Raw genomic sequence first — 14,260 nt, forward strand, 5'->3', positions numbered from 1 at the left:
TGGAACAGAAATTCTGACTTCAACTTTTTCAATGTTGGAATTTGCTCAGATGATGAGGAAGAGGCCGGTATCAAAACTCTGCTATGTCCAGAAGTGGGACTATTTCCTCAAGGAAGAACAGAAATCCATCTTCCTGTGGCACTTTATTTTTTCACTTCTTGTGGAAGGATTTGGTGAGAGAATATTCCCTACCTGGGGGCTTACCTCAAGGAAAATGGGAACACTTTGGTGTATCTTTGCAGGCACTGGCCAAACAAATCTTGACCTCCTACTACCGGATGTATCAAGGGACAGGAGTCGCAGACTGTGGGATTATGACTGGATTCAAGACACCAAATACAGATATTATGTAGGTCCAATAAGGACATCTTACAGCATCTGCAACAAAGTTTAAACCCTGAAATCTAAGTAGACATTTGACAGAGTCATTGCTGAAATTGCAAAGAATTTCACAGGAGGAGCACAGAGAGGAGCTTGAGACCCACGTTGAAGAGGTGGTAAAAAGGGAACTGACACAAGAGAGCTGGCTGATGCCTTATAAACAATGGCTCATGTCACATCTGATTTGGGAGGAGTCGTGTCTAAACTCACATGGTGCTATCTGGTGACACTAAAGAGCTACTGCTGAAGCGGTCTCAGGAACCAGTATGACGTTGAGGATATTCATAAGGTGGGAGGGGATCTATGAGAAATGTATACATTAGTATGATATCCCAGAAAATGGATCTTGATGCAACTTTCAGGTCTTGCTAGACAGGAGGGACAACCAAAGTGAGGGCATACAATGGGGAATAGATTAAGAAGAATGATCCTATGACAACATATGAAATTTAAAAAAGGCAATGCATGAAAATTTACATAATTTGGGAACATTGACAAACAGATATGAGTACCTTTTGCAAAAGATGTTTATCATTGCTTCAGTTGTTCAAAGACTCAGAGGCACTTTCTTTGAGTGCATGGAGGTCTACAGCACCTAAAATTAGCCCCCACTCACTTTCTTGAAGCAAAGTAAGTAGTATTGTGAGCTTCAGCAGTTACGTACTATACACAAAGAATATCACATTCACAGTATCTTATCTGTTTTAGCATTGTGGGACAAAGTATAACTGGGAGAGTGCAACTAATTAAGGGAGAAGGAAACAAATAAAGAAAAAAATATAACAACTAGCTCACCTGCACTTCTATCTGTAGATCTTTGTCTAAAAGCGCTCTTTTCTTTAGTATCTCAGCTTTGAGTTGCTCTTTATGCTTGAAGAGCAGAGCAGACAGTTTGGTAGCATTCTGTTTGCACCTTTTCTGTTCAACATTTTCTTCTCGTTTCCTTTTTTTTGCAGCCTGTTTTTCTTCTTTGTCAATCTTGTCCAAAATATACTTCATCACCTGGTTGCACACAATCATTCTGGTGAAAAACAAGGTAGAACAAGGAAAGTCTTAGTGATTATTATAAATTCTACTATGCATATAGTGATGCTCAACTGAATACAACTGAATTCCTTAAACATCTGCAAAAAACATCCATCTGTTCAGTAAGGGAAACAGCAATGACAACGCAGTCTGAACCACGCATTCCATTACTACGAAAATGCATCTTTACCGTGCATGCCTTCACCATGCAGTTTTTTTCAACAACCTGCCTTTACAATGCAGGCCATTAACACACAAAATGTAAGTATAAAGGTAGGTGTATTATATGCATATATGCATGTGTAAATATATATATATATATATAAGTGGTAATTTGCACATTTCAAAAATTTGCACTCAATATAGCACATTTTGCACATGCGTATTTTGCACATTTACGTTGCGTATTTTTGCACACATGTTGAATATCCTCATATTTTAAAACAACAAATATATGAATTTATTTGAGAGTAGCATGACAATTTGCAGACTTTCAATGTATTTATACTAGAGAGTTACAGCGTTTTTTGCACATGCGTATTTGCACAGTTATGTTATGCATGTTGTGCTTATTTACTTATTACGTGCAGAAATAGACAATACGTATACTCTATACGATATGCATAGATCAGTTTGCTTTATGTCAATGTATAAGATTTATGGTGCATCCGCGTTTGTTATTATGTATTAACACATAGTAAGTGAAGAAAGATACATAAAAGATAAAAAAGACAAAAGAGAAAAAAAGCCTACTTGTTAGTATGTTGTTACTTTCCATTATCACGTGGTGTAATTCCAAAAAAATCAAAGAAAAAAAGAGAGTATATATATTTGAATTGTACCGCCAAGCCGTTGTGTGATCAAGGGCACTGGATGCCCGAAACGCGTCGTGAGGAGTGATACTATGAGAAAATAAAAACTTACCTGTGACTGTGAACTTTCGCGTGGGACGTTGTCTTTCATGTTCGCCGCAAGGAGGTACAGGAAGTGTTTTGATACTAATTCACGGAAATCCGGTTGCTTCCGCTACAACAGTGCCTTCTCCGCAAGCTGGTGGCAGCCCTCAATCGAACTTTTGCTGTGAATCCGAAAAGGAATTTTGGCTGCATACCCCCTACGAGCTGTGAAGACGCACACCAGGAAGCAGACACCCAAGTTTGTAGTCGGAGGACTCGCGAAGGTATACTGCACACACTGGTGAGTAAGACGGCATTTACGTAGGTTGGGGAATTGCGTGAGTTCACACAGGGCTATTTTCTTTCAACAACAATATCAACGTTGTTTCTACTTATCACTGAGCAATACCTCAAAATATGTCTAGTGACGCGGTACGAGAACGTGAGGCAGCAGCTATTACATTATTTGGTAATTTACCAAGAGTCAATCCGAATGCTACAAGTATCAACGAACTTAATGGCAATATAGACACCGATGTCAATTTCATGCTGAAGAATGTAGAGAAAAAAATGAGAAATGAAGTAACGAAGTGGTGGGAGCACAAATCCCTGACAAAATATGTGGAGGTGGATAGAATACCTCGGGGACTAAGAATTCTTCTGGCTCCTAGTTTTGACAATCCCAAGCCAGCAATGCAAAGAGAATGGGGTGAAAGTAACCTGGCAGCATCAATGAATTTAGTACGCATATTAATTAAATATGCTGAAATTGATCGCCAAGTGTTGCTGACGGAAATCGAAACAATCAATAAAGATTTAGACAAAATTGAAAATAAAAAAAGATTTTATCTCAGCAAAACGGAAAGAAATTGACGAACGGCTAAAAAAACATGAAGAAAAAATAAAAGCAAGAAAGGCGCATAAGTTTGCTCGTGACCAGGCGGACTATGAGCTGGGCCAAATTTACACATTTACACGTAAATATGACAATGCAAGAAAACTAAAAGCAAGCAATACTAACAAACCCAATGCCATATGTCTCGCACAAACAAGCAACATCGAGGCAAACATCATTGAAACTGACACTGAATCTCTCACGAGTGGATCAAGTGTTGAGGGCCTTAATGTTGAAAGAACACCCAATGATGCAATTCTGACTCTGGGCGAAGAGGTTGATTTTTTAGCGGATGCTCGGAGACAAACTCTGAGACCGCGGAACGAAAGGAACAACACAGGAAAAGACGTAATACAATCAGAAGGACGAGGCGCCGCAGGCGGAAACGCGAAGCGGAGAGGAAATCAGCGAAATTATTGGCGCAAAAGGTAGAACCGGATGAGAAAACCATCATAAATCTATCATCCATAACACTAACAAAGGCTGAGGAACAACTTCTAGCTTTGGGACTTAATTTTTGCCCTGAGAGCAACTTTGATTACGCCACAACAAGAGTCGATATTTTTTGCTTCATACGTAAACTAAAATTAAAAAAAATCTTCATGATTAAAGCAGGTTTGGAAAAGAAAAAGAACTTTGAAGATATGACTAATCAGTTTAAACTACAAGTCTCTGATGTACAAACATTGTTGACTATGCATGAATTAAAAAATAATGAGCACGATGAGTCAACTCAACAAAAATTACGCACAATTGATTTACTCCAAAAGGGTGCAGGGGAAAGCCCCTACAAAGCTAAGTCCACATTTTTGCCAATCATGCCCAAGGACGCCGTGGATATCTTCCATGAACGTGTTATAGATGAAATAAAGAAACTTCATCGTCAAGTCAATTATAAAAAAAGTAAATCAAATTTCAATCAAAAACATGATAAATTTGATGAAAAAACTGGGCGATGATAATGAAATAATTGTGAAAAAAATCAGACAAAGGTGGCAACATTGTCCTTTGGCCTAGGACACAATACACACAGGAAGCTATGCGACAACTAAATGACAAACTGCTATGAGAAATCCAATAAACTAGCCTATAACAAAGCGAAAGAATCGTTAAAGAAAGAATTGAAACAATGGAGACAGGAGGGACTTATTTCCACAGAAGAATATCAATTCATGTTTAATGAATATCCAGTCCTTCCCTTCCTTTATTTACTGCTAAAAATTCATAAAGAGAAGGTTCCAGTTCCTGGACGCCCCATTATTTCAGCTATCAAAAGTATGACTGAACAAGTGGGGCGATATGTGGATTTTTACTTACAAGATATAGTAAAGACATTACCTTCCTTTGTTAAAGACACAGGAGATTTCATAAATAAGCTAAAGGACATTTCGTGGAATAATGATTGGATTTTAGTAACTCTTGACATAGAATCGCTTTACACTAGTATTGAGCATTCATGTGGAATTAATGCAATAGAATATTTTTTGAGCTTTAGGCCATGTGAATATTTTATGCATAACAAAATGTTGTCATCTTTAATTTCCTGGTGTCTGAACAATAATTATTTCATGTTTGGGAAAGATATTTACAGGCAAATACAAGGTGTTGCGATGGGGGCCTGCTTCTCCCCTAGCTACGCGCGTTTACACGTGGGCTATTGGGAGGAGCGGGTCCTCAGGACGCAACACAAGGAAATGTTCGACACAAGAATTATGCACTGGTTGCGGTATATTGACGATGTTTTTATGGTATGGAACGGAGATTCCAAAAGTGCAGAGGATTTTATTAGAACTATCAATATGAATTGTTTTAATTTACATTTTACATCGTGTATTAGCCCCACTAAAATTGAATTTTTAGATGTCTGCATTCAAATTAAGAACTGTGAACTAGTCACCACTGCTTTTAGAAAACCTACAGCAGGAAACGCAACATTACACGCAACCAGTGCACATCCTAAACATTTAATCAGCAGCATTCCTTATGAGGAAATTTTAAGATTAAAACGCATATGTAGCAACTCAGAAGACTTTCAGAATTGTCAAAATGAAGCCCTGATTAGATTAAGGAAAAGGGGTTATTCTAATAAAATTTTAACAGAAGCAGTTACAAAAGCCAGTAAGAGATCGAGGGCATCTCTCTTACCAGATGCAACAGAAGAGGAAGAACATAATACCATATCGGAAGAATCACCTAGACTTATTACAACTTTTAGTCGCCAGGAAAGGAAGATTAGAGCCATAATGAACAAAAATTGGCCTATTGTTCTTACCGATAATGTCCTCAACAATAAGCTGCCTGAGAAACCCACCATCACTTTTAGAAAAAATCAATCTATGGGGGTACAACTATCTAAAAACTGTCCTGAACTTCATGGTTGAAACCTAGAAAAGGTTTCTTCAAGTGCACAAGTTGTCGTGCATGCAAATTCGGTATTAACACTACCAAATACAACACTCCATTTAGGGAAAATGGGGTAGAAATCAAAGGCAATTACAACTGTCGTACTGATTTTGCGATATATGTTCTCACATGCACCTGTGGGCTTAGGTATGTGGGAAGTACCAAGCTCCAGGTGCATGTGAGGATACTGCAACATCTTCGCGCCATCATCAACAACGATCCGGCATATCCGGTCGCTCGTCACTTCAAAGAAGTTCATAATAAAGATCTCAATTGCCTTTCGTATTTTGTAATTGACTCAGTTTTAGCTTCACGCAGAAGAGGTAATCGAGAGAAAATACTTAGACAGCGAGAGACAAAATATATTTTAGAACTTGATAGCAAATTTCCAAATGGTCTTAATAACACAGAAGACATGCACACTTTTTTATAATCTTAACTGGGCTCAGTTTGAATTTGCATGGCATTATAAGACCCAATCAGAAAATTTTTAATACATAACATTCCATTTTTAACAGATTTATGTTAAGACATGGTTATTGTATTAAGCAGGTTCATTATTTCGCTGCAGGTACTCTAATTTCCTCTATTAATTATCTGTCTAATCTGCCTCAGCGTATTTTCTTAAATAATATTTTTCTTAAATAGTAATTTGTCCTTGGGATTATAATTCAGAGATGAAGTTGCACTAGTCACTTTAATTTATAAGTAACATCATGAACATCTAGGCTATTATGAATGTCATCAGGAACATCTCAATAAATAACTGATGCACTTAACACTTGTAAACTAACTCTCATACGAAATTAAGTATTTATTATTGCATTTTTTGTACAGCGATTCCACATTGAAGTGGTAATTTGCACATTTCAAAAATTTGCACTCAATATAGCACATTTTGCACATGCGTATTTTGCACATTTACGTTGCGTATTTTTGCACACATGTTGAATATCGTCATATTTTAAAACAACAAATATATGAATTTATTTGAGAGTAGCATGACAATTTGCAGACTTTCAATATATTTATACTAGAGAGTTACAGCGTTTTTTGCACATGCGTATTTGCACAGTTATGTTATGCATGTTGTGCTTATTTACTTATTACGTGCAGAAATAGACAATACGTATACTCTATACGATATGCATAGATCAGTTTGCTTTATGTCAATGTATAAGATTTATGGTGCATCCGCGTTTATTATGTATTAACACATAGTAAGTGAAGAAAGATACATAAAAGATAAAAAAAGACAAAAGAGAAAAAAAGCCTACTTGTTAGTATGTTGTTACTTTCCATTATCACGTGGTGAAATTGCAAAAACATCAAAGAAAAAAAAGAGTATATATATTTGAATTGTACCGCCAATCCGTTGTGTGATAAAGGGCACTGGATGCCCGAAACGCATCGTGAGGAGTGATACTATGAGAAAATAAAAACTTACCTGTGACTGTGAACTTTCGCATGGGACGTTGTCTTTCGTGTTCGCCGCAAGGAGGTACAGGAAGTGTTGTGATATATATATATATATATATATATATATATATATATCCGTGCTAGGGAGTTCTTAGGATTTAGGGTGGGTTTTTGTTTTTTGAAGAGATGGGAATTTTTAGAGGTTCAGGGTGGGTATGGGTTTTTGGGTGGCAAGAACATTTTTCACAGCGGGCAGGGAAACAGATATTTTCTCTGCTTTCAGCAAGCAAGTGCTTTAAGCAGAGAGTTTGCTATGGCTTGGCAGTTTGCTACGCCATAGCAAACTGTTGCTGGAGCCAGCCCTAGGGGTGGCAGTCCCTCGGGCCATGCAGGGTTCTTGGATGAGGGCTGCACAGCCCCCCTCCTTTGTGAATTAAGCCCCGGGGAGGTGGTGGTCCCCAGAGCCAGGGGTCCACAACGAACCCCCGAAAAGTATTGTATTTGTTCCCCGGGAGGGTGGCGGTCCCCGGGGTAGCGGCGGAGGCCTTAGAGCAACTTCTTATTATAAAAAACAGTGTGCCCCAGGGACGTAGTGGTTCCCAGGCCTGGGTGGGTGGGGGGCGGGGGAGGGGGCCATGTGGCCCCCAGCATTTCTCTTGTATCTAGCTCCAGGGAGGTGTCAGTCCCCGAGGCTGCAGGGGGCCTTCTCGGGCCCCTCATCTTTATTTCCATATGCCCCCGGGACCTATCCACCCAGGGGCCTATATTAAACAAAGCGCGGGAGCCCACGCTTCGATTGAAGAAAAAAAAAAAAAGAATTGGGCGGGAGTCGCAGATTCAATGCTTTTCCTCGGCAAAACTAGGTCCTAACTACGTATTATCATGTATAGTATAGGGTGGCTTCCACGACCTTTAGACCCCGTTTTGTCTTTTATCCCAATCCTCCGTCATGATAACATAGATACGTTTCATGAAGTAGTCACCAAAGCCATACTCAAATGGAAACATCAGAACGCATCTAAAGGCTCCCCATCTCAGAACTTATCAATCAGACAAAATAACATTATTACATCATTATCTAATGACACAGAGATTGTGATTCGCCCTGCTGATAAGGGTGGTAACATTGTGCTTATGAGTAGACAAATGTACATCACTGAGGCACGTACACAGCTTGAGGATCATTTATTTTACTGCACATGCAGTACAGCTACATACAATGAAAGCATTACGACCACATGGGAGAAACTTACTGAATGGCAGCGACAGGGCATTATCACATGGGAAGAATATCTTTTTTTGAAAAGAGATTATCCCAAGCTGCCTATTCTGTACCTCCTCCCCAAAGTACATAAAAACCCTGTGGTCTCCCCTGGTAGACCTATTGTATCATCCCAGGGCAGTGTGTTTGAAATATTTCCATATATGTGGACCATTTCTTGAGGGAATATGTAACCACCTTACCATCACATATACAAGATACCAAAGATTTCTTATGTACATTGGAGAACATCACATGGGATGATAGGTACATCCTCCTCACTATTGATGTGAACTCTCTATATACCATAATAGATCACGATCAGGGGATAATGGCCAATACACATTTCTTGAAAAACAAACACATTAGTAATTTGGAACATACTAATATGCTCATTGAAATGATTTATCTATGTCTTCAAAATAACTTCTTTATGTTTAATGGTGATCTGTATAAGCAAACATTGGGCACAGCCATGCTTTGCCCTAAGCTTTGCAAATCTATTCTTGGGCCTGTGGGAGGAGACAATACGGAGGGATACCACTCCTTGTCCTGACTTTTCTAAAGTTGAGTTATGGTTGCGTTACATCGAGGATCTCTTTATTATATGGAGTGGTAGTGAACAGGAAGCCATCAACTTCATAAGCAAACTTAATACCAACACACGTACACTCAACATAAGCAAGGAATGTATAGAATTTCTTGATGTCAGGGTCGAAGTACGACAGGGCAGACTACCCTGTTTCGCAAAGACACAGCAGGTAACAGCCTCCTCCATGCCCTCAGCAGCCACCCTGAAAAGGAGTATTCCATATGGGGAGCTGCTGAGGGCAAAAAGGAATTGCAGTCATGATGAGGCATACCACATTGAACAAGATATCATGATCTCTAGATTCAGAATGCGTGGGTATCCGGAATGAGTGCTCAAAATGAGCACAGTCAGCAGGCAACAAACATTGGGTGCCAAAATTAGAGAACCTGATAACGTGAATACCAGGGTTACCCTCACGTATAACAAGAATTCACTAAAAATACACAAGATTTTAGCAGACAACTGGGACATCCTCAAAAGTGACCCCACTGTAGGCAACACCATCTGAGATCGCCCCATGGTCACGTACAGAAAGGGCCGGAGTCTCAGAAACATTCTGGGACATGTAGACATAACTGAAATTAGAACATCAGGTGAACACAATCTCTAGGGTTTTTACCCTTGCGGTCATTGTAATGCTTGCCGCAACAGCTACATGGTCCAAGAGTTCACTATACCAGGTTCCAACAAAAGTAAAAACATCACCCAGTTTCTGCAATGTAGCTCCAATTTTGTGATATATGTTCTAGAGTGCCCCTGTATGATGAGGTATGTTCGTAGCACGACCTTGATGGTTAAGAAAAGAATATTAGAACATCTACGATCCATCACCAACAAGGACCCCCATTACTCCATAGTGAGACACTTCCAGGAGTACCTTCTGTCCAATAACTCCTTACTGCGCTTTTTTTGCCATCGAACAGGTTCACATAGGCCCGAGAGGGGGTAACAGGGTGCTGAAATTACGCAAAAGGGAATAGAGGTGGGTGCTTGATTTAGAGTCCAAGTACCCGGGGGCCACAACCTCGATGAAGAATTAGCCATACATATGCATGATGAATAATATTCTGTTCTTTATAATCTGTCGACGTTGTTCTTCCTCCGTATTCTAGGCTTAGAATACATTTGATTTTATTATACTGATATATCTACACATGTAATTATAACATTTACTTGTTTTTTCACAGGAGGAAAGAAAGGGACCCACTGCATGCTGACGGACACTTCACGGGTTCCCTACCCTTTTCTTCCCGATCCAGGGTGTGCACTTTGGTATAGATAAGAGTTTTTCTTTCACTTTTTATATGCAACCTGTTATTACCATGGAGATGTGGCTTTCTGTGACTCATGCACCACTTCGCCACTGTGGCGATTAGTTGTTTCTCCACCCTTTTGGAACACTGTTTAAGGATATGACCTGCCACTCGGCAATACACGCATGTTGGCATCAGTGTACGCTCCTTTCCCCCCCCCCCCCCCCCACCCCCCACCCTCCAGATGTTGCATAATCCTGCCACTTGGCGCTTACATTTTCTCTTTAGGTATAGGTACGATCTGCCACTTGGAGTTTTTAGTTTCTCTGGCCACTGTTGGCATAATGGCATCAGCCCAGTCCGGCAGCACTCATCGCCACAGGTCCTGCGCAGGCAGAGCCTAGAGATGACATTGTCCGATATCCACAATTTTGTTCTTGGTGGTTTTCACCACGTTTGCTCCATATCATGGACATTCAGTGACTCTGAGGGTACTTACACCGCTTGCACTGTGCTTTATATAGTGTAGGATTGCCAATTTCACTGGGAGATCACAAAGAAAAATGGTGCATAATCAATATTACTATTAATTTACAGATATCAATACTGTGTTAATGTAACATGCATTTGACCATTCACATTACATATGTTGCATGAGTATGTTACAGTTTAAAAGATGGCTGCCAAATTTCTCAAGTTCCAGGGTGAACTACGAAGGGAGTCCTTTGTCTATGTCTCCATGTTTCTATGTAATGCACTTTCGAAATTTTACTCAGTGTGTGAACAAGACAGTTTTCTGTCGAAACGCGTAGCTTTGAGTAATAAACCTGCACAAGGTAATCGTTTTCTGAGAGTGTGGTTTATTGGAGTTATGTCTTTTGTAACATTATTGTCTGGCTTGGTCCCACCAGCTCCTGCGCACCACCTGACTATGGGCTGAGATCCCAGGAGGAACACTTCTGCTTTGAGATATATATATATATATATACACAAATACATATATATCAAGCCCAAACGCGTAATGACGTGTCATGCCGCTGCTGATTTCTAAATAAATCTCTGTGAAGCACGATCAGTGTCCGTTTGCTTTCCTCCTCGCCTGTCAGGAAGTGGAATGTGCCGGGGGGGGGGGGGGGGGGGGGGGCATGTGCGTGTGCGCGTGTGTGTGTGTTCACTTAAAAAACCATAGGTTTCACACATGTTATAGTTAGCTGGACATTTCACTCGTGAAAAACCATTGAAATTCCCCCGCAATCCTCTGCTGATGATGTCAGATATTACATCACTGTATTTAGACACTTATTTACCCATGTCTTCTTCCATTAATTTTTAGCTATACATATATTACAAATATTTTTTTATTCAGAAAGACACATGTCATCAGTGATGTAATATCTGACATCATCAGCAGAGGATTGCGGTCGCGTGAGTTATAGTTGCCTGCACTAACTATAACGGGGGAATTTCAATGGTTTTTCACGAGTGAAATGTCCAGCTAACTATAACATGTGTGAAACCTATGGTTTTTTAAGTGAATTTGCAAGGTTTTTTAAATGCTAATTCCTAACTATAACGTGTGTGAAACCTATGGTTTTTTCAGTGAATTTGTACGGTTTTTTAAATGCTAAGTTATGTATTTATTTTTTTTAAAAGTTTTTTCACTGCTTTGCGCACCAAGCGCCCACGATGCGTTGTTCGTGCCGTGCGCGTACGGTGCGCGCACCCCGCGATATTTCGCAAAAAAAAATATTTATTTATTTACCCTTGGGGGTCCTTCAGTGACCCCCTGACAAAGGCTAGGGGGTCAGGACCTGTCCATCCTGCCCCCTTCTCACGTTTTCCCCCTTTGTTTTTCATTGCCTCAGACTGCGAGAGACAAAATGGCGGCCGACACTTCCTGATTTCGACCGATTCGAATGTTTACTGACATCTAACAACCAATCAGAATGTGAGATGACAAAGATCCGGTCTTACGAAAAGAGACTGGTCCTCATATGTTCGTTTAGCACCTGGCGCGCTTTCGTAAACACTTCTTCCTGGAGCAAGTAGTTCCCAAAATAAATTAAAACTGCTCTTGGCTTCGGGATTTCTCCATTGCATAATTGTCCTGGCTTTTAAAGGGTCAGTGGAAAACGTGCACCAGCTGTATTTCTAGGTCCCAATTCCAGCACTGGCGTCCCGGAAAGGCTCCCTTCAATAGGTTACGGGCATAGGTTTGAATATAGTTTCCCTCTACTCCTTCTTTGATACCCCAAATTCTTAGATTATTTCTCCGCTGCCTATTTTCGAAGTCTTCCATCTTCCATTGGATATCTGTTATTTGTGCCCCTTCCGACTCTGCCTGGGTTTGCACCCTAGCTATTTCAACTTCTAAGGTTGCTGTTCGCTCTTCTGCAGCAGATAGTCTCGTATTCATGTCTACACAAGCTTTTGTCATCTTTCTGACCGCGACCTGATGCTTTTTAGTTGCAACTGAATTTTTCTTTCCATACAGTCGAGTCTCTTCTTGTAGTTGCTTGATAGATTCATAGATTAATTTCAGGGATGGTTCTTCCATTTGTATTGACTTTGCATTGCTGGATACTTCGTCCTGCCTCGAGGGATCAGAATAAATTTTGTGTAGCGGAGTCATCTCATTTCAACGCAGAATTTACATTGTGCCTCACAATTTCATACATTGAGGGCTCAGATAGAGGGGTCTCTGTTTTTCCTGGAAAGCCGTTTCCTTCTAAACACAATCCAAGGACCTGCTAGCTGGCTATTAAGGCTAGAGCTAAAAAGCTGAGTGTTACTCCCAATTTCTGAGTCAGATGAGCTGATTTCAGAGCCATCAGTTAAGGAGAAGAATTTATCCCCCATTTCCAGGGAGTCTTAAAGCCCTTTGAGCCCTGTTGCCCCTGTAGCACCTGCGATTAATGTGCTGGTGTCTAAAATGTCCGTAGCCTGTGCCTACGATGGTTGAGCAAAATGATGATGCCCTATCACCTTACTTGAGGGTGTTTGTATTGGTAGCCCTAAATTCTTGCACTTTACATTGTCCTTATTTATCAGCCCCTCCCCTGGAACACAATCCGGGTTAGGGCTTACCTGCAGGCTAGTTGGCCCCATTTGACCTTTGTGCGGTGCTTCTTTTTTGTTTGAAGGACCATCTGTGCCAGACTTAATCTTGACCATGTTATTAATACCTTCATTCTATTCCGTTCCCCTTCAGGATTTGCCATGGCTTCGTCCATGGAGCCTCCAGCAGGAATCAGCATGGTGGGGAAAAATTAGGTGATACTCGGGTGCTGCGGAGATTGCAACTGAGGCTGTGTTTGATGCTGTAAAGTACCTTCGTCCTGTATCTCTCTGGTTTTTCCCCAGTTAACTATAGCCGGCTTTCCTTCACCCTTCATGTCTCCTTTTTTTAAAGGTGTTCACATTTTGTTTTCCCTTCAGGGATGTTTATGGATTTGCATTAGTAAAGCAGACACTGCCACCTGGCTTCCCCACTTTGCCATGTTGCAGGGACATGCTTCTGTTTTCGTAAGGGGATGCCGGTGTCTCAGCTGTAACATTGGGCTTGCAGTTCCTGGCCCGAGCTGAGTGGCTTGCCTTCGGTGGCATCACTCCTTTGATGCAGCTTTGGGCCGCAAACCACCTGGCACCACCAGCGGCAGCTCCTCCCCAACCCGCAGTCAGAAGCAAGGCAAGTGGCAGCACTCGGCAGATCCTCTGTTTACCTGGAGTCACCGCAGCCACAATTGCCGCCTCGGCCCCTCGCCAAACATCCACGATCCAGGAAGGCAATGAGTAAGTCCTCATCTAAATAATTTTAGAATCTTCAGCAAAGGATATCTTTTTTTTCCTGCTTCACATTGATCCGGGCGGCAGGGAGCGATTAGCACAGCCGCTCACACAGGCATCATCTTGTCTCGACTCCCTGACTAGATCATGTTCTCTTTTCTTCACACCCTTTGCTTGGCTAATACAATAACTCCTCACCACCACCTTAAAGGCATCCCATTGGGCTATTTCTTTAGAAGCCATCACCCTCAAAGTACTATTAATGAGTCTGGATTTATGAGACTCTTCACATATCCAGGTGCTTGAAGAGATTTCATACACCTCAAGCCTTGGTGAAACAGTTTTCCT

General features: G+C 40.9%; 1 protein-coding gene across 5 annotated transcripts in view; it reads right to left on the reverse strand.

Moving 5' to 3' along the window:
* Window positions 1-14,260, reverse strand: part of BPTF (bromodomain PHD finger transcription factor) — a 1,440,172-nt gene that overhangs the window by 266,049 nt on the left and 1,159,863 nt on the right. For all 5 annotated transcript variants that reach the window (XM_085617259.1, XM_085617261.1, XM_085617262.1 and 2 more), the window contains exon 26: window positions 1,177-1,402. In XM_085617259.1, coding sequence (XP_085473385.1) covers window positions 1,177-1,402 — 226 coding nt within the window. The remainder of the gene's footprint in view (window positions 1-1,176; window positions 1,403-14,260) is intronic.

The sequence above is a fragment of the Triturus cristatus genome, chromosome 7 (assembly GCF_964204655.1).
Source record: "Triturus cristatus chromosome 7, aTriCri1.1, whole genome shotgun sequence".
NCBI lineage: Eukaryota > Metazoa > Chordata > Amphibia > Caudata > Salamandridae > Triturus > Triturus cristatus.